Source organism: Condylura cristata, unplaced genomic scaffold (genome assembly GCF_000260355.1).
Source record: "Condylura cristata isolate star-nosed mole 26May11 unplaced genomic scaffold, ConCri1.0 scaffold00020, whole genome shotgun sequence".
NCBI classification, from domain to species: domain Eukaryota; kingdom Metazoa; phylum Chordata; class Mammalia; order Eulipotyphla; family Talpidae; genus Condylura; species Condylura cristata.
Window position 1 is genome coordinate 6351979 of NW_004567121.1, and position 26564 is coordinate 6378542.

The window sequence follows — 26564 nt, forward strand, 5'->3', positions numbered from 1 at the left end:
TATGACTTTCAATAACGTCAGTGATAAATATTTGAACTGCTGAGCTCCAAAAATAGCGTGTCTTTATATTAAGATGGTATTAGTCTAATTAAAATAACAAAATTATTTTAATAGTTTAGTTGTTATAGCTGTTAATAAGCTTTTATCCCTTCATCTGTTTCTCCAGAACGTAGCTATTCTCATTAAATTCTAAGCTGTAATGCCCTGGTAATTAAAGCTGTCACAAATAATTCACATTTCCGATACTCTTAAGTTTATGTAAATTCATCTCTATTACAAGTTATACTAATAGTAATTAAAAGAATGGTAAAAAAAAATTAGAAATACGATGCAAATGCAATTACACGTTCTCAATAGTTTCAGACCATTACTGTTGCTAACTAGAAAGCCATAAATATTCTGAGAAGAGAACCTAACATAAATATCTGATCTCTCTGGGAAGGTGAGTGCAAGTAGCTGGTCTCAGAAAGCTCAGCCATCAGTCTAGTGGCCATAAAGACCAAGGTGGTCCTCATGAAGTCAAATCCTTCATGAGCTGACATAGGATTATAAACTGAAACACCTCTTAAAGACCAATTCTCATGATCCAAATGAGTATCTCAGAGGAGTGGCAGTATATGGAGTGAAGGCTAGAATTACATGTTTTTTTCCTGCTTTAATTGCATAGTATAGTTTTGACATGTAAAGTTTTCACTCTTCTTCAGTTTAGTATTATGTTTCCTAGTGATTTTTTTAATTGTAGCACAAAAGTTACTTAGAGTTGTAATTTGTAGTTAATAAATAAGTAGAGGTTTGTGGTTAGTTTTTTTATTTTATTACATTTTGACCAGATATTGGTATTGATTAAGATATACTCTATGAGGATACTTGATAGTGATTAAGATATCTTGTGATTTATTATGTAGTCAATTTTAAACTACATTTTCCATGCTTGCTTGTAAAAGCTTATATATTCTGTATTTATTCGATACAAGATTTTTATATAGGCGCATATACACATACAACACACACACACTGACTGACTCACTTTTCTATTTATGCTCTCAGTTGGGTCAGTTGTGGAGAACTACTTTTCAATTTCTACAGTATATTAGAATTAACACATATGATTCCCATCCTATTACTATCAAATAAGCTGGATCTGAGAAACCAATGAGATGTAGCTCATAAGCCACATCAGGCTGGATTTTTGTATCTATAAATTTTCAAATATATGTAGTTTAAGCAGAAGTAAAATTACACTTATTGTGGGTCATGATACATTTAGGTTTATTCTGTTTTTGCTTACTGGGCTATAACTTGGTGTTTTAGTTTTTTTGCTGCCATATTTGGGCTTAGTTAATATTTTCGTATATTATTATGCATTCTATTTCTCTTCCTTGTGTGGTTACTCTACAAGTTTAATATGATTACCCGATTTAATAGGAGCCAGACCAGATTGCCTTGGCTCACATCCCAAGCACATTTTTTTTTTTACATATTTTATAGTTGTGTACATATTGGTATATGGCTTAGATTCTCTGGACGCAGTGGCCCTAATAGTAAAATAGGATAATAAGAGTGCTGAAGGCATAGGTTGTTGTGAAAATCAAACTTCTTAATATCCATTAAGTGTTAAATAGTAAACATAGTTTGCTATTTTTATTAGTTATTATATGCTTCCTGACTAATGCTTAGACTTTTAAAATATGGAACAGCTATCTGCCTGTTTCAGAATTCAATTTTTTTTCTAGTAATTTAGGCCTAGTTTATATGTAGCTTTCTCCACATTAGTTCTTAATTTTTCCAAGCAGTATTAGTGTAGCTCTTCAAACATGCATTGGGACTTTTCCTCATTGTTAACTTTGTCTCCTCTTTTTTTCCAAATTGTTTTCTTCTTACTGAAATGTGCTCTTTAGTGGAGTGACTTAGATTGATCAATTTTCTTGGCTTTGTCTGAAAAGTCTTTATTTTTATTATTCCCTTGAATAACAGGGGAATAATAAAATATAACAGATAATCAAAGTTGGGTTGTTAGCACTTACCAGTTAGAAAGTATTATTTCCTTACTTTTTACCCTCCCCTGTTGCTAAGGAGAATTATGTTGTTACTCTTCTTGCCCTTTGGAATTGTTGCTGTTGTCTCTGCTTATATTTTCTTTGCTGTTTCTGATATTTTGCTATTTCTTCAATGTGAAGATTTACTTTATTTTTCTTCCATGAAACTTATGTTTCCAAGTTTCATGGTTTTTCTCTCTTTTCTACTTTTTGGTGATTTTTATCAGATCCTTTCCCAACCTATTAAATTACTCTCAGTGTATATTTTTCCTCTTTGGTTAACCTACTCATTGGATTTCTTCTTTTTAACTATATTTTCATTTAGGCTTTCTCAGTTCTTTTTCAAGGCCATCCACATATTATTCCTCTTGTTCTACTATTTAATTCTGACTTCTTTCTCCTTTTATTCTTTCAATAAAAGAATAAAATATCAATACTTTATTGATATTTCATTGATAAATATCAATATTTATCAATATCTATCAATATGCATTATAAGTTTTTTTTAATTGTTCAGTTAGGTCTAGTTGCTGGTTTGCTAATTCCTAAGCTTATAACATCAACTAACTTCCCCCTTTGACTATGTCTTTCCTTACCTAACTTATAGTTTATATTGTGAGCTTAGCTTCAGCAGAGAATGCTTTGTGCAAATCTGTTTTCCTCTGTTGTGAAAGGTTCTTATACAATTATTTCAGTGTCCTTCTTGCTGGTACCCAGGCTTTTGTGATGGATTTCTTAGCTCATAGATTTTCAGCTTGATTTTCCTATATGTTTCAGGTACTATAAATATCAACTTACATGTGTTGTGAACCTGGAGTTTTCTACAATGCAGGTGAATTTTCTTTTTGCCCAAGGCAATAGAGTTGTTATCTCTCCTTTATTTTCCTCTAGCGATAGCATCTTTTACTACTGAGGACTAAACAGCTCTTTGAAATTCAGAAACTTATGCATAAATCCTTCCCTTTCTGCTCTAAAGTTAGATTTCTTACTCATGTTGGTGTTCAAATGCCAGGTCCTAGCATATAGGCAGGGCTTTGTGTCTGGGATTCCTTGGCTTACCTCACTGTGACTTAATCCTACTGACATCTCTTACTTTGATTTTCTTCTTGCTTTTTGCCTCCTGCACATTCTTGTATATTTTGACCTTGGCTACATATTGATACTATTTTTTAAAGATTTATTTGGTATTTTTTAAAAGATTATTTAGTGGAAGAACTGGGGTATTGGCCAGAGGTGTGGGGGTGAGGGAATTCATCAGAGACAAAGGGGGGGGGGAGCAGAACAGGTGGATTTACTGAAATACACTGCTAAGAAGAGCAGCAGCTCAGACAGGAGAGGTCTCTTGAGCCATGTGTGGGTTAGCTCCCTGGTTGGGAAGAACTCAGGCCGTAGTGTTGGTAGTACTGAGTCTTAACCCCTAGGCCACCACCAGGGAGGTTCCTGGCTAGTATTATATATTTGTAGTGAGAGGAGGCCTTATTTATGTCCACACTGATAGGTTGCCATAGTGACATTTTGGTTGGGACTTTGAGAAGAAATGATTTCTGTGTAATATTTTAAAATGTATAGATATATTCTGCTCATAAGATAATGGTCTCCCTTTAACATAATGTGAAAATTTGATGGTGTGACTATTCTGCCTTTGTTTTGTACTCTGTATTTTTACACTTGGCTAGAAGAGGAATAGCTCAGCAAAGAACTGCTGGACCTCAATTTGGGAAAAGATATCCCCAGAGTAGAAGTAGGAAGACAGTGTTGCCAAACCAGTTCTACTATTAACTCAGTTTCACGAACCTGGCAAATCTTCTCCTGCTTGGTTCTTCCATTGAATTAGTAGATGTAGGTATATATATCTGCTCCATCTGTTTATTGTTGCCATCAGGATAATATCAGCAACTCTGTAGGGGAAGGAAAGCTCTTACTTTTCTAGCAAAAGAAACAAGCCAAGAGAAGCATGTATTTATTATATTAAAGTGATGTGTAGACATGGGCGTATTGTCATTCTAAATGATACATGCACAATTATAGGTTACTCTCTTGCAATTACATCTTTCAAATGTAATGAATCATAATTGAGTTACTTCCTGCAACAATCCTGTACATTGTTCATCACTGTACAAGGCCATTCTAATCTTGATTTTGAAAGTTCATCTCTTGTTTGAAGATATGTGTAGTTCCTCCCTCTGCAGTAATTCCAGGGCATGAGCATTCCTGAGAGCTCTCCATGTGACTGTGACACAATCGTATTTTTTTTTAAGATTTATTTATTTTTGTGCATACAGAACTGGGGTACAGGCCAGAGGCTCAGGGGCGGTGAGAGGCTTCACCAGAGACACAGTGGGGAGCAGAACAGGCAGATCGACGAAGTACACTGCTGAGGGGAGCAGCGGGCGGGTCAGGAGAGATCTGCCATGCTATGTGGTCACCTCCAGGACGGGTGGGAATCGAACTCATGCGGAAGTGGCTTTAGCTTCTCAAGTGCTGTGCTTTAACCTGCTGCGCCACCAGGGAGGGCCTACACAATCGTATTTTAAAGGTGAATTTCATGTTAGTACTAAATCTTGACGTCCAGAAGCTTACTTGTGAAAGGCAGAAAAATAAATCAAATTAAAAATATATTTATAAATTCCAAAGGAAAATGATCCAGATTACTCACTCTGAATGTGAAATCCCTTTAAAGAGATGAAAGGTTTTATAAACCATACAAATGTCCTCATGGAGTAATGGGACAGAGAAACAGTTTTGCTGCTGTATTTCTGTGACTTCAAAACAGGCAGTTTAGCTACTCCCTTTTCCCGAGCTTGTTTCCTAGGAATACACATGCTGGGAAATCTGAGCTGTGTAATGTAGCCAAGCAGAGTATTTTATTGTGGCATTGGAGGGCGGAGGGAGTGAGACTGGGTAATCCTTGTGTCAAGGTTTCTCCAGCAAATAATGTTAACTAACCAGGATGAAGCATCATACATTCCAGACTCTTAGGCCAAGTGCTTTATACCCCTTATTTTGTTTAATCCTCACAATAACTCTGGGAAGTAGGAGCCATTATTATCCGCAGTACTAAACAAATAGATGAAGAAACAGGCTTAGGGGGCTAGGTAACTTAGAACCTTTTGTCTAAGGTATCACAGCTCTTAAGCAATAGGGCTCAGGACTGGTGTATTTCACCACTCCATTGTGTCCTCACAATGTGCTTGTGAAGAGTATTAAGTTCTAGACATCTCTCTGTGATCCCCGAGCACCTCACACTGTTATATCTCACCCATACTTAACCTGAAGCAGAGGTTTGCACCTGAGTTTCATGCTTGACCTTCTCTACTTCATTTCAACTGTTTCAGATTTTCATTGTAAACTCAGGTGATAGTGAGAACACTCCTGTGCCATCTTCATGGGATTATTGTGTGAAGCAGCTGAAACAATACATGGAAGCACACTGCGACTTCAGCTTTTAGGATATAAGGTATCACAGCATCCTGCTATTTGGGTTGGCTAGAAGGAGATCATGATGATGTGAGGTGGCCTATCTTGCAAGTAATATCAGTACTAGGAGTTGAATCTAGAGTTTCTGAATCTTGATCTCTCTTCTTCACCATCCCATAATATAGAATTTTAATGCTTTTGTAATAAGTACTTACCATGTCAAAGATTCACCACCATGCAAATTTTACGAGTTCATAGTTCAGTCTCAACAGATTTAAGGGAGAGAACATATAAACTCTGTTCCATTGTTGCACACTTACTGAATTGTACACACACATGCACATACAGACATGTATGTGACATCCATGAGGCTACAAGTGCCACCAGGGAAGGGATTCTATCTGTTTGGCTCACTGTCTAGATTGCATAGCTCTGTCTGGTGGTCAATAAGTAACCACTGAGTAGCTTAACATGAGCAAAAAAGATTCTGAGGTTTCAGCTCAGTTTACTAGCAAGAGTGTTAAGGTAACCAGGCATCCTAGTTTGTCTACTATTCCCATAGTCTCCTGCTGTTGTCCTAGATTATTCACTAATACTCCTATATGCTAGTTTCAATGGTAATTTATTTACAGCTTTATGTGTAAACTGGGGTAATAATAGTAGTTTTCTCACTAGGTTGTTGTGAGAATAAGGGTAATCCAATTAGAAAATGTGAAAATTGGTTTCCCTTGGATGAGAACAGATATCTTCCCTTCTTTCTCCAAAGTATAACAGCATCATAGCCTGAAAGTCTGTTTGTTCAGTTATTCTCTCTAAATCATACATGTTTCAAGTGCATATTTCAAACAATGTTATTTAACTTTTTTTTTTCAATGTTATTTAACTTTTAAAAATCATCTTGTTGCTTTTGTAAGTTCCTTTGCATTGGAAAGGAAAGGCTGTCCACACCCTTTATTTTATTCTTTTTTTTTTTAAGATTTATTTATTATTTATTTGTACATACAGAACTGGGGTACAGGCCAGAGGCTGAGGGGTGGCAAGAGGCTTCACTAGAGACAGTGGGGAGCAGAACAGGCAGATCGACGAAGTACACTGCTGAGGGGAGCAGCGGGCGGGTCAGGAGAGGTCTGCCACGCCATGTGGATCTCCTCCGGGGCAGGTGGGAATCGAACTCATGCGGAAGTGGCCTTATCTTCTCAGTGCTGTGCTTTAACCTGCTGCGCCACCAGGGAGGGCCTATTTTATTCTTGTTCTAGAAACTGAAGGGGAGGCAGCCACACCTAACAGAGGCCAAAGAGAGGATCAGTTCACAGGGGCCCCCCTCAAGGCCAGGCTCTCTTGTTGGTATTCCTGCTGACACCTGCTGAGCTGCTGGGTCCACTCAGTGTCATCAGGGGTCCCAAACTTGTCCCCTCACACACAAGCAAGGGAAATACATTTTTTAACTGATCATTTCTAAGGCCCATTGTGCAAATAGAATGCTTTGCTAGGAAATCTAGATAGGAGAGAGTTTTAAAGCAAAATGCTGCCAAAAGCAACTATTGCAGTTTTAAAACTATCTAGTCGATCTAATTCATCACCAGAGTTGGAAGGCAGAATCGCAAATTGGTGGAGTGTAACTTTTTCGCTAGAAAAACAATGGAATGATGAGAGAAATGATAATGAGAAATTGTAACCCTCTGCCTTCCCATCTGATTGGACTTTCTGGTCTTGTGGCTTGGTGAGGATATGGTGTTCCTGTCCGGGGGTCTTCTTCTGAGAGAACACCTGGAAGGCTGTGAAGATGCTGTCTCTAGTCAGAGGAGCTCACATACTTAAGGGAATTATAAAATATACATAGCTTGTGGACTAGCTCCTGCCCACCATCTCTCTGCTCCTGTCCCCCATGCTGACTGTCCTCAGTGATTTTATCACTGTTCAACATGTAACCATTAGTCCACTGTGAACGCATTGTCCTTCTCTCCTTGAGTGGAGGCTCTGGGGGTGGAGGCCTTGTGTTATTTCTTTGGTCTAAGTCTGTGGAGCTTACAGTGCACATCTTTATAACACTAGTATCTATATTCTCAATGAAACTTTTTTTTTATTTTCAATTGTTTCACATCTGCAATCTGTTTTGATTCTCACAGAGCCTATGTTTTGTTTTGTTTTACTGCTGCATATGGATATGCTCACATTCTAAACTCAACTCATGAGTGCTAATGAATGGTTTTGTTAAAAGGATTTGGCCAATAAAATAGTTAATTTCTGTATTTAATGATTTTAGTCCTTCTGCAGTGATATTTTTTTCCTTTTCTTTGTGTCATGTTTTAATTCTGTGTTTTGAGATAACTGATACCTGGGGGGGGGGGTAATAAGTTCCAAAATCTCTAAACAAACATGTAATTGGCAGGGCTCCAGTCTTCCATTTTTCCATAAAGTATGGTACTGGGTTGATAATTTAATGAATCATCATGATTATGATGAAGGTGGAGCCATGTGAGTTTTTAACATATACATATCCTAATACTCACTGATACTTGTTCTTTGGAATACTAGGCTTGGGAAGGAAATATGGGTGGGGAGATCTCCAAGTTGGTTATCAGAAGCCAGAGAGGAGGCCATGTAAATGAAAACATTGTGATTCTATAAGAATGTTGCATTATTCAAGAAAATAGTATAACTCACCAAAGAGAACAGTTTCTTTATTTAGCCCAAGCCCCCAGTATAGAAGTAGCTCCCCTCCATGTAAATAACCAGGGACTACAGTTGAGTGTTAGCAACCACTTAATTGAAAAATGAAATTAGGTAGCAATTACTGGCAATTGTGGGTTCCCTAACTATATTCAGACCTACTTATTTTTAGCAAGTGGTAAATTTGTTTAGAAAGCAGACTCTTAGAGGAATAACACCAACCAAAAAATAAGATTGGCCCAAGATAGTTGGTGGTGTAGCTTGCTGGATAACCTTGTACAGCTTAATGGAGCAGACAAACAACAAAATCAAAATTGGAATAAATCATTTACTAACATGTAGGCTGAAAGAATGACAAATCGTAGGATTCAACATCTAGGTTGGACAATAGAAAAAAAAAAAAGTGCTTTCAACTGTTGGCCCTGCATGGAAAATTTGAATTCAGGTTGCAACATACCTGAGTCTTTATCACCTCTTTCAGCATATGGTCCTGAAAAGAGTCTACTCAAAAGTAGACACCAGCATTTAACCACTCTCTGGATTCTGGAATTACTCCCAAATGTCTACTCAACTGGGAAGTTATATTTTCAGAATTATCTCTTGAAATATAATCCTTTTTTGGACAACTCCATCAATTGGTGTGACAAATGGAGAAAGAAGAAAAAGAAAAGAGAAAGAAGGTGGCTGAGCCTAGAGTCACAGGAGGTAGAAACCAGTCAAATGCAAGACTCAGAATCACAGGAAGACTGTGGCATCTGCTTCAAGCCAGCAACCCTAAAGCTGCCACCTGACAGGTTCAGAATGAGTATGTGCCAACTCTATGCTGTATTTTGTGGAAAACAGGGTCAAAGGCTTTACTAAACAAGTGCCCCGTGAGTCCAAGTCCATGCTCAGCACTTTATCAGGTGGACCTTGCTTCCCACCTGGTTACATTAGGAATGCCTCTAACACCTCTGTGACTTTAATCAGTCTGGAGAGGCACATATTTCAGTCCAGAACACAAAGTACACAGAAGGCCCCACAAACCATCCTACTGCCCCTATTATTTTTTGGGACAAAGTTGCCACCGTGGTGGGCAGTATAGGTGCAGGGGAGTCTGGTAGGTGCAGTGTGTGGAGACCATCTTGGTTGTGTGGTGCTCATGGAGCACTTGGCAAACTTGGTATGACACAAGCCTCATATCTTCTGTTGATTGCTGTAGAATTTGAGTGCATTGATGGCAAGAACTGCACATCTTTGGAATCCATCCCAGGCTTTTGCCACTTATAGTTGCAAAAAGGACAATGTGCCCATTAGTGAGGTGACTTAAGATGATCTACTTTGTCTGGAAGTAGGCAAGATGGTAGAGCAGATAAATTGGTTTTGGTTTTATGAAAGTTGACGTGGCAAATAATCTAATACTCAATTTAAAACCATAAATAACTCAAATGAAAAGTGAGGCATATTATTTGCAGAAAGGTACAGTATTTACTTACTGTTTGGCTGACTTTTGCTCAAATCATAAGCATATATTTTTTGCTTATCTTATGAAGACATTAATCTGCTGTTTATAAGACTGCTTTTATCCAAAATAATTATGCTACTTATACTTCATAGGTCTTAATTAGCCAAGCACTTGCATGCCAAACCAGGAAAATTCCAGAAAAAACAGTGAGCTTTTATAGCACAGAAATAGCCATCTAGCAGCAAAGCTGGTGATTGTCAGTTCTCTGGAATAGATTTGATAGTGCTCCAGGGGCTATAAAATGCTAGAAGGCACAAGATAGCTCTATTAAAAGAGTTGTTCACTTTATAATGTGCTTCGTGTGCTTGCTGACTTACCAGCCAAGATAACTTCGTCCTTGGTGGGTCTGCTCAAAACTGATTGGACAGCAGGGCCTGGGGACAGCCTGCGTTTGTGTGCCCACATTCTGAGTCCTTCGGGCTGGGGACTCAGTGCAGAAGCATCCTGCAGGCCTCCCTGCCCCTGTTCAGAATGCTGTACTTCTCCAGGGCTCCTCTGAGTGTGGAGCCAAGGGATTTTCTGTCATTGGAAGGGAGGCATGGCTTGTTTTCTTTCTTTTTTTTTTCTATGTAATTTTTCTGGAAATCCAGAAAGACATTATTTTCCATATCAAATTTCTGAGTAGCGTCTTCCATCTTTGCCCTGAGCCCCTGTCCTTTCATGTGATGGGAAAGCTCTGTCAGCATTGATACAGTCTTTCTCAGGAAGCAGCACAATCCAAAAAGGTTTATGAATGACTCTGTGTGTGTACTATGAATAATACTAAACACAGCTTTTAAATCATCCTGAGTAATTACAGGGTTGCCCATTAAAAACTAAACATGAAATTTTCAGTTATGGATGTTTACAGTTTATCCAGCAAACAAACCTCTTTAGCTCATTAGATATAGGAAACTTCTTTTTATTTCCTTGTGTGTGTGTGTGTGTGTGTGTGTGTGTGTGTGTGTGTGTGTGTGTAGAACTGGGATACAGGCCTGAAGTCCTGAAGAGTAGGGTGAGAGGATTCACTAGAAACAGAGTGAGCAACAGAACAGACAGGTTTATTGAAATATACTGCTGATGGGTACAGGGGCAAGGCAGGAGAGGTCCGCTGCACCACATGTGGGCCGGGAATTGAGCTCAGGTTCAAAAACTGTGTCTGAGAATGAAGACCAGGACATAAGTCAAATTCTCTGCCTAGTTCTGGTCCATGGATCAGATTAGAATTCATCTGCCTTCAATGGAAAGAAAACTCTCAGGCTGGCAGTGGACCCCAAAAGTTCCCTTAACCTGTGGAAGTGAGCTTCACCAACTTGTTGTGCTGCTTAGGCAGAACCTGTCCGAGAATTTGCCCCATGGACAGAAACCTATAAGCACATAGCCCTGGTCCTGAGGAGCTGGCTACACTCTCTTGTTGCGACAGCTCATCCTATAATTCAAGGATTCTCAGGGCCCAAGTGTGTTCTCATTGCTGTGGTTGTGCTCTCAACTTAGAAGAGTAAAAATAATTGGTAAAGAGAATAAAATGAAAGTTCCCACCAGCTCAGTTTCCATTAGAGTCTAAAGAATGGCTTTTCAGTTTGTGGTCTAGAGAGGTAGCCCACCGCTGGGGGCCAGGAGGTATGTCCCATACTCCATGAGATATGGCGGAGGGGAGAGAGCTGGCAGGCAAGCTGGAGAAGTAACACTGGTCTTGACATTAGGCTGTTCCTGCCAGGGTCAGCTGATTTCCCACACATCAGGGTGCCCGTGACAAAGAGCTTAAATTTGCCTCTTTTGGGCTTGGTGTTTAATTCTTTTTATTTGTTTCTGAAATCTTTGCTTATATTTTGATAAGAAATGTTGTATCTATACTATAGTTCTGCACCCTACACACACTGCTACACAATTGTTGGCTACCAAATAGGTGCCTTGCATGCAACTACATTCTGACACTATCGGAGTATCAGATTACTGCGGGTCAAGGACTTAGTCCCACAGGACTGCTTCTCGGCCACCTTCAGATGCCAGTCACATGTCTGTGTTATCACCTTGTTGTACCCTGACCTACTGGTGTCAACTGGATGGCCCCTTCCTCCTTGGGTTTGATTAATTTGATAGGGATACTCACAGAACTCAGAAATGTTCTACTTACTATATGGTCAGTTTATTATAAGAATATATGACTCAGAAACATGCAGGTGGAAGAGATGCTTAGGGAAAAGACTGGGGAAAGAGCTGAACACACACTTTCCCTAATATGCAAGTGCTCACCAGCTTGGACATTCCCCATGCCCAGAGACTCATTTGTTGCATGTTTGACCATCAACTACTGACTCAGCCTTAAGCTCTTCTGACGTATTTCAGAGTGATATGTCAAAATTGTAGCCCACAAACCAAGTGGCTTATTTTTGTGGCAACCAGCCCCCTTCCTTAGGCAATTAACAAAGAGCTTTCTACAAGTTATTCCATTAACAAAACTAGACTGTGTGTCTCTCATCATTTAGAAAAAATGTTTGAGGATCTTTGTGCCAGGTCTGGGGTCTGAGATAAATGTTTTCCTTTTTTATAAATGAAATACCACATTACTAGTAAAGAATGGCGGTGTGATGCTTTCTTTGTTATTCTGTCTTGGTTTAGATGTCAGAGTCATACTAACTTCATAAAATTAACTGGGAAGTATTGCTTCCTCTTCTATATTTTGGAAGTGATGTAGAATTGCTCTGTTTTATAGAATTTTGTAAAAGAAACCACTTGGTCCTAAAAATAGCTGGGTTTAGTTGTTCTTTTTGGGGGGGATGGGAGATGTTTTAAATTATTAATTTTTTTTTCACTTACTATGCTATTCAGCTGTTCAAGTTATGAGGAGACCTCTGAAGGCCTTTTCATTTTTAATGCATGGAGGTGGGAGTTCTGGATTCTTATAGGTTCCCACTCATACCTCCTTGGCTGAGGAGGGATCAAAGATTTTCCATTGCTCCCTAAATGACCCTACTGACACTACAAGGACTGGCCACTTCATCAGTGTTAAGTGGAAGTAAAACTTCCGAATCCATTATGCCTCCTCAGTGACAATGATGTGGGGGCCTTGTTGCCAGCAATGGCGGAAGTCCAGGTTTCTCACTTACCTTCACACGCACTACGAAAGAGAAAGAGTCTGATTACTGCCCAGCAATGGAAAAAGCATCGCTTCTCTGTGTTTTTTTTCTCTGACAGTACCTCAGCAGAAAGTTTGACTATTCCTTACAATCTGGTGAGTGTGGAATCGAGACTCCCCACTCGGATTTTGCTGGTGCTGGATCCTCAGTTTCTTCTGTGGTACTGACTAGAGAAAAGCACTTATTGTCTAAGTTCCCTGTCTTGCTAAGCTGCCATTTTCCAAGTCCATTGTCTGGAGAAAACACTTTAGTTGGAGCTTTTTGCTGCAAGTTGATATTGGTATTTCCAGGTTACTGGTTTCTTAAGCCACAGTCTGGACTATTGTGCAAAAATCGCATACTTGGGAGCACACTACCATATTATTCCTGGGTCTGCAGGTCCCTAGCCCCTCTCTCCCGCTTCAGTGTCTCTTTATGTGTGTCTTGTACAGAATGTCTAACCTTTTCAGGTCTAATGTAGAAAAACACTAACTTCTAAGAACCAGATTTGGATTTTCCTTCATTTTATTTTAAACTTAAAAAGGTGCATTCAGACATATCAATCTTCTATCTTAATAACATTTGCTTATTTTTTACTCATCTCTTTTCTTTATATGTGAGACAGTTAAATAGCATAGAATTTCCTCATGTTTTTATAGATTTTTTTTTTAAAAATAAGCTCTTTGAACTCCACTGTTAGAGAAGTAAAAGGAAACTTAAGTGTGTCTGTGTATGTATGTCATTTCTCTTTATCTACCTCTTCCAGTATCCCTGACTAAATTACACATTCTCAAAGTGTTGTAAAATTTCTTACTTGGCAGACATTGTTATACTACTGCATTTCATTACCTGGATTTACTATTCCATCCATGTGAACCATTTTGAACCTAATGAAAAAATATGGCAATATTTTGAACAGTGGTGCACTGCAAATCTGAAATAACCTTTAATAAGTGATAGCTCTTCTAGAAGGATCTACAGAAATTGTGATTTTAGCTGGCTAAATTTTGCCATCAGTTTGTTAAATTCCCTGACATTTTTTTTTTTAAGATTTACTTATTTATTCATACAGAACTGGGGTACAGGCCAGAGATACTGAGGGTGAGAGGATTCACCAGGGACAGAGTGGGGAGCAGAACAGGCAGATGGACGAAGTACACTGCTGAGGGGAGCAGTGGGCGGGTCAGGAGAGGTCTGCCACGCCATGTGGATCTCCTCCAGGGCAGGCAGGGATCGAACTCATGCGGAAGTAGCTTAAGCTTCTTAGTGCAGTGCTTTAACCTGCTGCGCCACCAGGAAGGGCCCTCCCTCACATTTTTAAAGGAGATTCTGGTTGTCATTTCTCATCTTGATTTTCTTGCTTGAAATCTCTCTTCTTCTTTTTTCCATCTCAGTAAATCACTTTACTATATACTCAGTTGTTTGAGGAGAAAACCCTTAGTTTAATCATCTATTTCATTGGAAGAAGAAGATTCACTGTTTTTGTCTTTAAACTCTTGCAATAATTCTGACCAAGAAATTTGTATTTATTTTTTTCATACCTCATAAGTGGACAATTAAAAAATATCTCTATATTTATAGTTTGCTATTTTTGGTAGGGAGAAGTTAAATGTATCTTTCAGTTTTAGCATATGGCTAAATGCTCTCTCGTATGTTAATAAGTTATTGATATAGATAATTTAATTCCGACTTATTTATTGGATTCTGTTTATTATATGTAATTAAATCATGTAATTATTTGTTTTTTCCTATTTTATAGGCACATGTTTTATTTATCTACTCAATTCAGTTTTATTTTATTTATAATTAAATTCTATAACTCAATTTTTGTCCACCAAATTAATCGTGCATGCTATATCTATATTATGGATATAGCAGTTTGTTGATATATCTAATCAAAGTGGTGTTCCTCATGCTTTTCTATATTGTTAATTGCAACTCCATTTTTACAAGGGGTAGCTGGTTGCTGTGTTAATTGGGATACATAAATAAGCATTACTAGGCTTGAACAAACTTATTTATTTCTTCTGGTACTTAAAGGCAAGTTTAATATGTTCCATAAATATTTACATCTGTTCAGTTTCTCTGCTTATGTTCACAAAACAGCACTGAAATAAGAACTCTTGTGGCCACCCTTCATTTAATCCTTCTTGCCTGTGGAACAATATGACAGATTCCATAGCTGCTGTTCAAATACAGACAGTGGTCACTCAGGCCAATTCTGAAAGACCTAAACATTTAAAGAAAGGAGGCAGCTTTTCCAAAATATAAACACAGAATTTCTTAAATAAATGATCTTGATTTCTTGCTGTTCTTTTCTGATACGTGCTGTTCTTTTCAGATTTCCCCTGTCCACTTTCTCCACATCACCTTCAGGTCTCTGGGCTGGCAGCTCTTCTTTCTGACCATTCCTTGCATTGATGCGGCTGTACTCAGTGGCTTCTGCCTCTCCTCACTCCCTTGCTGCCCACCTGGGTTCCTGGCCGGGCTCCCTCAAAACACATGAGCAGATGAAATGATACATTGCAGTATGTCTAGTCCATCTACCTGGTTTCCCAACCTCCATTATTGGAATAAGGACCTTCTTTGCTAAAAAAGAATCCAAAACAATGAGCCAGAGTTTTTCCTGCAAGTGAAAAACAGCTTTTCATGGGTGTTCAGGAGAATTGGATTCCAGGAGTCATAAATGATGCTAAGTTGTGTGAGTGCTCCAGAGGGCGGGGGAAATACAGAGCTTGTATAGCAGAACTGCTTCCTATATCAAGTCTAACATTTCTCAAAGCAGAGGAGGAAAGCATGAGAAAGGAAGAGCCCCTGCATGTCAGTGCAGTGATGGAGTAGTCTCCTCTTGGAAGCTAGGGGCTGAGGGCATTTGCAAATTCCCATGAGACGTCTGGCACAGTTGCTTCAAGCTCTACACATTCTTTGTGTCAGTTGAAATCCAGGTAACTAAGTGTTCAGGAGTGGTAGACCTATCAGTTCTGGTGCCCAGATGGTCTCCTGCTCTACTTTGGATGTTCCTTTATCAATGTTGCCTTCCTGGTTTCTCAGTATATTTATATCTTTCAATGCTGAATAGAGTGGACAGCCCCACACAAGACCACTGGGTCCCTGGGGCCAGGAGGCCAAACAAGGAAAGAAAATGTCAAAGGAAGGAAATAGGATTCCCAGTCTGGCTCTCACTTATTTCCCTACTGCCTGCAGTAGGTTCTAGTTTGTGCTTCTGTGCCTTTCCTCATAACTATTTTCTCATGCTTGTTCATGTAGAAAAGGGGAAGGAACCCAAAATGCTGTGGCTTGTGTAGTGTGAGTTTAGTGGTCAGTACTGTGAAGTGGACAGCTCAGTTGTTACAGATGAGCAAACTGAGCTGGCCACAGGCAGAGTGAGCGCTGAAGCCAAAGCTGGGGGCTGTCTTCAGAGGTCTTGGGCACTCAGAGGGCCTTCAGGCTAGTCCTTCAGATTCTGCATTTTAGAAAGGAACTGATTTTACTTGGAGCTAGGGAGGCAGTGAGGCTGGTAGGACATGTCCAGTAACATCCCACAGGGACAGCTGTGTGTAAATTCAGGACTTAGTGTGAGGATATGGTACAAAGATGTGGTTTTCAGTGGACATTTTTGTAACTTCTCTGTTTACAGGTCAGCATGGATAATGAGCAGCTGAACCAGTTAAATGTATTACTTCCCAACAATGATTGCAACCTCCCGTGACATGAATAATAGAATAGTCAATGCTGAGAAATGATGTGACTATCCAAAATAAAAATATTCACTGTATTATTTAGCGATCAGTACTTTTAAATCTCTTCAAGTCATTATGATCACTTTCTTTTTGGTTCACAAACTATTTTATGCTATGACTTTCATATGGTTTGCAGGCTTTACTTATTAAAACTTCTATCATACAAGTTTCTAAGAATGCGTTCTCTTTTTAAAATTAAAAAATATATATTTTTTTACATCACTCTTCATTTTGTGCATTTTCCCATCTCAGTTGTAATCCCCGTGGGCCTCCCACCACCAGTTCACCCGTGTGTCATCACCACAGTCCAATGTACTATTCCCACCCAAGCTCTCACCCTGTTCTCCCTTCCACCCCCATAAAATATCTCTGGTTTATAGTTGTTCATTATTTTCATTTTTACTCTACTACCTTTGTTTGTCTTTCTCTCTTTTCCCCCTGATCCTTGTGCTTCTGCTATGAGTGAAACCATCTGGTATTTTTCTGTTTCTTTCTGGTGTATTTCACTAAACATGATTCCTTCCAGCTCCATCCATGTTGCATGCATTTATCTTTTTGATTGCTGAGTAATATTCTATTGTGTATATGTACCACATCTTTTAAATACAGTCTTCTATTTTTGGGTATTTGAGTTGATTCCATGTCTTCCCTATTATAAACAGAACAGACCATTGTCTGTTCTGTCTTTTTTAAAAAATAATATAAAGTTTATTTTTACATCATTTTGTGCATTTTTCCATTTCAGTTTTGTAGTCCCTGTGGGCTTCCCATCACCATGTTTTGTCTTTTTAATATTACTATGATTCAGATAATTTCCCTATATTGCTTTAATTCTAAAATAAATGAAGTGCCTTTCATGATTATTTTCTAATGCTTTGCAAATAAAGATTGCTGTCACATAAGCTCTGTTAAGGGACAATTTTGTCTCTTCCCACATTGCCCCATGTGTGGGGTGGAACCTACATTTTCCCACCTCTTTTCTTGCTACAGCCACCTCCCATTAATTTCTCTGGGTTCTACCATAAATTAGAGATAGGATTTGCATCTATTTCTTTATTCCTATAAGACTCTGTATCCCCTGTGGTGTGCTTACATTCTGTCTGCCCTGCCAGGTGCTGCCTCCCCCATGGTGTCCTCAGAAGAGTCCCTCTGTGTCCCTATCACACTTGGCCATCAGTTCTGGTTCATGGGGCAGGTGCACAGGGCCCCTGCAACTGAGTAGGTCATGTCCCGCTGAGGGGACCTCAGCAGAACTGGCATGGCCTGCTACACAATTACTAAGGACACCACCCCCAAGCAGAAGCCAGCCACTTTCTGTTGCCCCTGGATCCAAAAGCCTCCTAAGTTGGGAGTGGGGCTGGGGAAACAGAACAGGAAAGCCTCTTACATTATGGACCTATAACATTCTACTTCTGATTTAATGTTAAATATGTGTCTGAATATAGTTTGTGAATAGTTTTAAAGGAATCATCTGGATTTTACATCATAATATGCAATGAAGTCTATAATTATGCTAACTGGAGGGTTTTGAATTCTACCTATTGGTTCTATCAAAAAGAATCAATTTCACATCTCCATAAGGAAATAAATATACTTGCTCTTATTTTTTCTCTTGCATAACACCAATTTTGTGTCTACTTTTTTCTTTATCAGGCTTCCATCTCTATCACAAGTTACCTACAATAGTGCCTGAAAGCTGTCTTCTTATAATGGTTGGCCTGCTACTAGGGGGCATTATTTTTGGAGTCGATGAAAAATCTCCCCCTGCAATGAAGACTGATGTGTTTTTCTTGTATCTCCTGCCGCCGATTGTGCTTGACGCAGGCTATTTCATGCCCACACGTCCATTTTTTGAGAACATTGGCACCATCTTCTGGTATGCTGTGGTAGGGACGCTTTGGAATTCCATTGGCATTGGGGTGTCTTTGTTTGGCATTTGCCAGATTGAAGCCTTTGGCCTGAGTGACATCACTTTGCTCCAGAATCTGCTCTTTGGCAGCTTAATCTCAGCGGTGGATCCTGTGGCTGTTCTCGCGGTCTTTGAGAACATTCACGTCAACGAACAACTCTACATCCTGGTCTTTGGAGAGTCCCTGCTCAATGATGCAGTGACAGTGGTGAGTAGCAAGTTCGTGCTTTGCATCTCCCCAACAGGTGCGGGCAGCCCACCAGCATCCATCTGTATTCTGGGTGACAGCTGAGGTGTACTCTGGCAAGTGTGGTGAACTTCACCTGTGTGTTCCCACAGACAAGCACTGCAAAACCCCCAAACTTGGTATAATGCTTTGTTGTTTCCACCATGATATTCTTAGTACATTCTTACACTTAAACTTACTATAAAGTTGGTATTATCCCCTGTGTCCCTGATTTTCAATTTCTATGGGTCCTAAAAACTATTAGCTGGTGGGCCCTCCCTGGTGGCGCAGCGGGTTAAAGCACAGCACAAAGAAGCTTAAACCACTTACGCATGAGTTGGATTCCCGCCTGCCCCGGAGGTGATCCACATGGCGAGGCAGACCTCTCCTGACCTGCCCGCTGCACCCCTCAGCAGTGTACTTCGTCGATCTGCCTGTTCTGCTCCCCATTCTGTCTCTGGTGAAGCCTCTCACCCTCCGCATCTCTGTACCCCAGTTCTGTACAAATAAATAAATAAATCTTAAAAGAAAAAAGAAAAAAGAAAAAATCTATTAGCTGTCCCCTGCTTCTGCTAACATCAGGATCATGAACGTGATTGTGATCTTCTGTCTCTGAGGAATTTTCATTTTGTCATGTTTTCTTGTACAAAAACAGTAATGTTGAAATACATATAAATAACTACACTTAGCGAAAATTTTAAAAGGGGCTAGCCTTTGGTCAGAATTGAAGGGCATCAGGTTCCCAAATTCCTTGTGGGGAGTTAAGCTGTTAGTGTGCAGTGTGTACAACACAAGTGAAATAAATTCTACTAAGTGCCATTCTCTATCTCTGGGTATTTCATTATGTCACCAGGGTAAATAAGTTTTTAGATTCACTCTGTTACTGCTCAGCTGGCAAATTTTCGTGGTCCTTGCCATCTCTCCTTTTGCATTCATAAAATGCAAACTGTTTGTGAATCTCACTCACTCACTCACTCACCCATGACTAGATTAGAGTCTGTTCTTCACTTCTTAATAGCAGAATTTACCTCCACTCTGCTTCTTAGCTCAAAGTGTGGCATGAAGGATGAGGAATTCTCTCCCTTTTCCCAACAGTTCTGTATGAAGCTTCTTGACCAGTGAAAGTTTTCCAATTGCCCTGGGTCTGTAAACCCCTTATTTTCATTGCTAGTGCTGTTTTGTGCTCTGTCTCAGCAATGGTAGAAGTTGTGACAGACACTCACTTTTTGTGAGTTCAGTTGTGTGCTATCTTACCTTGACAACCTATGAAGTAGGTATTCTCATTTTACAGGTAAGAACACTGAGGAAGAGAAAGATTAAGAACAATATGTTAAGTAATTTATATTCCTTTATTAACTTCTGCCATTAAAATGTTATTCCTGATTCTTTTAAAGTTAGCATAGGAACTAACATTATTGCCTGTTAGCCAATATTCAGACCCCAAACTGAATAAAATATCAGCTTTTAAGTGTGTCCATTAACTCATGTATATTTTTAATGTAATGAATGGCCTATTATTAAGGGTACTCCAATTTTTTTTTAGAATAGAAACTGACACAGCTATTTTAAGGCAGCTAAGCCACCTTGCTCAAGTAACAAAATCCACTCATCATTTTATTCCATCATTCATTAACAGTGATTATTCATTAACTTCACAATATTAAATTTTACCTGGGAAACTTACATAAAATTTAAGACATTATACAACATTTGTATTTCAGGAAGCATCAAATTTCCCATGGTGACTTATGTTTGATATTTTACCATTGTTGAGGGAGATTGGGATATGTCAACAGGGAATTCAGCCTTTATTTCGTATAAAGGCAAGTTTACAAAAAAAAAAAAAAATCATAAAACAGTGTGGCAAAACGAGACATGAGACCAGTGGTAGAGAGATAGGTCTTTACACTACTGTCTCTTCTTGCAGGAGTTCTCTTTCAGACACCTCAGTGGTCCTATCTTGGAGTTTGTCAAGAATCGAATCTCAGGCAGGGATCTAGCTAACCTACTATTTAAAGTGTGCAAAGGCCCCTGGCTTTCTAAAGGCGCATCCTGTGCTTCCTGCCAAGAGGCACTAAGCCATCAAGTGTGGTTTTATGTTCAGAGAGAGCAGGCTGACCCAGAAGGGCAGTGGGCCAAATAGAGGGCTGCCATTCCAATACAGGAAGGAGGCAAGGACAGAGAAAGGGCATAGCTGGTCTTTGGATGTGGAAGGCCTTGTCTCAGGGCCAAAGTCTGTAGGTCAGAACTGCAGCAGTTTCACATGAATGAGCCTTCCTCAGAAGGTTCATGTACTGGACAGGGAGCTTATGACCCTTAAAGCCAGATCTCAAGATACCAGGCCATGCCTCAGGGTTTTGCTTACCCAACACTGGAGAACACATTACTTAATGTTTCTTTCATTGAATGTCTCTAAAGTGAACTAAATTTACTATTTCTAGGTGTTAGGAATAATGAGAACAGTGGTATAAAAAGTTACAATTTTGCCTCAGGGTCAGATACTCTTAAAGAATACAGCTAGAGGGGGGCCTTCCTGGTGGCACAGGTGTTAAAGACACAGCTTTTCAAACTGTAGCCAGCCACTGCGGCATGAGTTTGATTCCTGGTCAGGGAGGTGACCCCCAGGGTGTAGCTGACCTCTCCTACAATCTCGCTGGCTGCTTCCCTCAGCAGGTATTCAACAGATCTGCCTGTTCTGATCCTCTGTCTCTGGTGGATCCTCTCACCACCTCATTCCCACTGCATGCATAAATAAATATATCTTTTTTTTTTTTAAGCGATACAGCTAGAGATGAACTATGGAAGATGCTGGTCTTTAGGAAGAGTTTCTAGAAACTTATGAAATAGCAAAGGTATAAAAACTATAGACTACATTGTATACAGTTGAAGTGATGTGCCATTAGGAGTCATAACTAGAAAGGTAGAGGTTCAGCAGAGAGAATTAATGTGAAAAATATAGTCTGAAGGTTGGGTGATATTTTAGGTCAGGCTATGAACTCCTTCCCCAAATCATAGTAAATTTAATATTGATCAAAAAGAGTTAAAGTCAAGAAAACCTAGCATAACAAGGTCTTAAAGAAAAACGAAGTTGATGATACATTAATTATGGTCAAGCTCTTTTGTGCTCTTGTCCAGGTGTATAGTAAAGTAGAAGTAACTGAAGAAATGACAGATATTTCAAAAATGCTTAAATGGGATTTTTATGCTTTCCTGTACAATAAGCATTTAGGAAATTTTCTCAAAATTTCTCTTATTAGAAAAAAAGATTATGTTCTTTGAGAAGTCCTGTTATTTCCACAGTAATCTGTAATCAGATGACTAATGTCCACAGGGGGCTTTCCATCTCTTCTGGAATATGTTAATGCAACCAATAAATAGTCAAATATTTCCCAAGAGAGTTTAAATTGTTTTCTCAATCTCTCCTAATGACACTGGGTTAAGGAGAGCAGGCTCTGGGAAAAAGCTAGGGATGGAGTCTGGTGGCTTAGTTCTGATGTAATGCAGTAGAATTAACTTCAGGAAGATGGTGGGAAATAATGACTACTTGGTACTTAATTTTGCCTTTGCAGACCCCAAAATAGGTTTGCAATTTTTAGACAAAAGTGATTATACTTACATGAAAAAGTGACTTGAAACAGAGCTATTCTCTACTGTATGTATCTTTGCTTTATATAATTTCTTTGGATTCTTGCATCTTTTACATCAAAGTTCAAAATAGAACATTGCTATTTTAATATATATGCATGATTAGGCAGTTAAAAAATAATAATGAGTATAAAGATGCGAAAATATTCAGCTGTCAAATTAACCAGCTAAAGTATTTAGCAAGTGGACATCACCAGCATTTCAGTCTTCTATAAATAAATTGTAAAGTTGAGGTCAGCTCTGCATATTCCAGCTAGAGACATAATTGTGCCCATAGAGTTGTACCCATACAATGGACACATAATGCATACACAGAAATATATATACATGAATGCACCTATTATACATAATATGTATAAATTACAACTCCAGGTTCCCTTCTAGTAAAGTTAAATAATTTAATTGGAATGAAGTTACTATGCCTTTTGGCCACTGGCAACTAAAATAATTTTCTCTCGTGCTGGTCACAAGGCATCAGATTCCACTGTAAAGCAGGTGGGAGGTTATGGAAAGCTTTCTAACTGTTGGAGTAACATCTCTACCCAAGACATTTCCTTTTCACATTCCCCTGGCCTCTGAGGCAATGCATGATCATATCTGAGCTTCCAGCCAGTGCCCTAAAAGTAAAGTACCTGTGACTCAGCTTTGTTCTTCGCAAACCTAAAGGGATATTTAAGACAGAATATGCGTTTGATAGATTTGAGGGATCAAGTTGCCAAGAAAAGGCTTTTGAAAGATGATGCCTGTGTGGTGCATCTTCTCATGCCAGTTGAGCCCATGGACTTACTTTGGAGACCTCATCCGTGTGCTAGTTGGCTCTGAGGGAGGGAGGAGAGAGAGAGGGGTATGGGGGTGGGGTTTCAGCACAAAGATTCTAACTTTCCTGGGAAATGAGGAAGACTCTCAAGAGTTAACACCAACACCAGATGGCCTATCACCAAATGCTGATGATTTACGTCTTCTTTTCTATATAGTGAGGAGAATTTATGAATTGAATTAATAAGCAAGGAGGCATGAAGATTGCTTTCAAAGCTCTGTCTTCCTGGTCTAAAGGGATTTAGGATTTCTGTAGGGCTACTGGTGTTTGCACAGTGTAGGAACAGGTGTCGGGAAGCCTGATTGCACAGATCATACCTCCGCATGGATCATATGTTTTGAAATGGTGGCTGAGCAGCCCCTCAGTGGGGATTTTAGTATGCAAATGGATGTCAAATTACCTCAACCTGAGGTAATTTCAGGGTCCTCTCTTTGCTTGTTGCTTTAAAGGTTAACCAGTTTGGGTTGGAATATACATCTGACCAGCTTTAAATAGCTTGAAGTGTTTTCTTGATAATGCCATCCACTTGGTCAGTCTTCTGCCTTCTGGGTAACAAAATTTGTTTGAGGGAGCTTGTCGTGTGTGAGAGAGCAAAGGGAAGAGTGAATCACAATGACTGTGAGAGTCCACTGGTCTCTTGGGGGGAGCAGCAGCCTCAGCTGAACACTGGAGACAGTTTCCAGAGTAGGGGCTTGGTTTCTGCAAGGAAACCCCAGGGAGGAAACTGGGGTGGGGAATAAATAATTTGGAGAGTTTTGTGGAACACTGATGAGACCCTCTTCCAGTCTGAAGTTTACTTGGAAGCAACTAAAATAAAAAAATGGTGTGCTAGGTATATGAGCCCCTCTAGGTAGGCAGTGGAAGATCATAAACTAGAGAATGAAAGCTGGACTGGCAATGCCTAACGGAAGTCATAAGCCCTTCAGTGGCTGTGGGGCATTAAAGAATAGCAAGGGAAAGGCAAGGTTTGCTGGCATGGACGGGAGTAGAGAGGGTTGAAGCTGTGGACCCTGGGGACAGAGCTGCTCCACGGCCCTGAGAGGCTGTCCTGGCACGTTGGTGGCATGGAATCTGTCTCCTCTGTCAGCGGGTGCCCATCACCTTTTGGAACTGACTATTTGGAGGTAATGAGTATATTCAAAATCTCTGATCCTCTCTCAGGAAGCAATTGTGTCATTCTGAGGCTGATGAAATCTGATGTGCACTCTGTTGAAAGTAGGAATTGACTGCTACTTGAAGCCAGTTTCTTTTCTGGCAAATGATGATGCCATCAAGATATTTTGAGACAATCTGCAAGGGAGTGAATTCTTTCTTACTCAAATCAGTTTTGGGGGTACACTATCACATGTTCCTGAGTGTCTCACCAACAATATGGAGAAAGGAAAAGGCCACTGCTTTCCAAGTAACAATCCACTGTTTTCTTTTCAAAACCACCTGACATTTGTTGTTGCCCACTAAGCTGCACGGGAGAAGGAAATCATTAAGATGTGATTTACGACCATAAGGAGAAATTCTTGATCCCATAGAAAGCAGGAGAAAAATCACACACACAATCACACAATCATGGGGAAGGCTGATAAGGACTGTGTGAGGTAGAAAAGAGTGAAATGGTGTTTTGCTAGGACATGAGGATTTGCGGGAGAATCTCACTCATTCCCTCATAGTCGGACCTTGAAAAACTTACCCCCCAGGAGGCCAAGAGACCTGGATTCTGGTGTCAGTTTTGATATTTGATGTGACCTTGGACAAATAGGTTCCAATATTTGTGTGTGACACGGTCTGTACTGTGAAAGGCCTTTGGCCTCTGTATCCTGTCAGCCAAGTTCTCCGAGGATCGGCTGCTCCTCAAGTTGAAGATATCACAATGAAAAGGACAGGGTAACTGGGTGTCTGTCATTTTAGAAACATGCACACAACATGGAATGCTACCTCCTTGCTTCAAGAGAATTCCTTTGGGTCTTTGGTGGGGCTACTGGGGGAGAGAACTCAGTCACCTGAGAGAAAGAAATCTTCAACTGGGATACCCGTACTGATGAAGAGTTCCTTCTGTGGGCTGACCCCACAACAGGGTAAATAAATTCACAGACACCCTGACAAACTTTTTCTATGACCTTCAGCTTGCCAAGCATTGGCGATACAAATATGATGTGCTGGATGTCAACCAAGTCTTTAAAAATAATCTTTTAGTTGATATCTGGAAAAAAAAAATCACTTATTAGGTGTGACTTATGTAATTATTTTGAAATCTCCTCTCCTTCACTTTTAGAGAGTTTCCCCTGACAACACACTTTTATCAAAGTACAATTGAAGTGTGAGGTAAATAAATCAGTTATTGCCACTCATCATCTATGCTGCACATAGAAGAATGTTCTTGTGAGGCCACATAGATAGATGTCTGACCACATGAAAATGGGCAGTCAGAAAGGGCCTTGACAGTGCTCTCTCTGTCTCCTGCAGGTCCTGTACAACTTGTTTAAATCTTTCTGCCAGATGAAAACCATCGAGACCATTGATGTGTTTGCTGGAATTGCTAACTTCTTTGTTGTTGGAATCGGTGGTGTATTGATTGGCATCTTCCTGGGATTTATAGCAGCATTTACGACTCGGTTCACACACAACATCCGAGTGATTGAGCCCCTCTTTGTCTTCCTGTATAGCTACTTGTCCTACATAACAGCTGAAATGTTTCACCTCTCAGGTATCATGGCGTAAGTATTTCACTCTTGGCTAAAATCACTTAATAGATGATGTTTCATTGAATTCATGTATTCTAATTTGAGGTGTTAATGTTGAGTAAGCTATATATAAAGAAATAAATTTTTCTATTTTTTTAACTAACCACTATTAGTTTTTCTTACTCTTCAAAGAAATGAAAATATTTTTCAGCCTAATATATATTAAAATCATTTGGTGAGAAAGTAGTCCAGTGCATTCCCCCTTCCCATTTACAGCATGCTATATGTTAAATCATCTCTTGGATCTCCTATGAAACATGGCACTAAATATGCTGGGGTTGATTGTCATGCACTAAGAATTTTCTGAGTTTGATGCCCAGATGGTGGTGTCCATGTGGGAGGCTTTAAACTTACTCTAACCAGATCTTGCCACCCAAACTGTATTTGGAGTTCTGGAATTACTTATGTATAGTCATTTGAATGATCTTGGTTGTAGAAAACCTTCATTTTGTATGACATATGTGCTTTAAATGGTAGCTTACTTTCATTCATAGCAAAATTCAGTGAGTAAGGCATGCAATCATGTCATTTTAGTGTAGGTTGTTAAATAAAGAGATATGATTATAAAACAAGAAATGTCTAAAGATATAATTAATTATTTAAAATAGTATATATCTTTCTCTAACTGATTCAGAAGGATATTCTCAAAGAGTTCTTATGATAGGCTGAGGTATGAAGCATTTGGATTCAATTTTAGCTTTTGAGGGGTTACTTTGAAGGAGCCTACTCATTGTTATGGAAGTTTTTGGAGTTTCCAAAATAAGCCTGTT

At 39.4% G+C, this 26564-nt stretch overlaps 1 protein-coding gene across 1 annotated transcript in view; it reads left to right on the top strand.

Moving 5' to 3' along the window:
* The window catches only part of SLC9A2 (solute carrier family 9, subfamily A (NHE2, cation proton antiporter 2), member 2), a 68678-nt gene that overhangs the window by 6362 nt on the left and 35752 nt on the right, over positions 1 to 26564 (top strand). Inside the window, exons 2-3 of the mRNA XM_004686182.2 lie at positions 18116 to 18579; positions 25517 to 25767. Of these exons, the coding sequence (XP_004686239.1) occupies positions 18116 to 18579; positions 25517 to 25767 (715 nt within the window). The remainder of the gene's footprint in view (positions 1 to 18115; positions 18580 to 25516; positions 25768 to 26564) is intronic.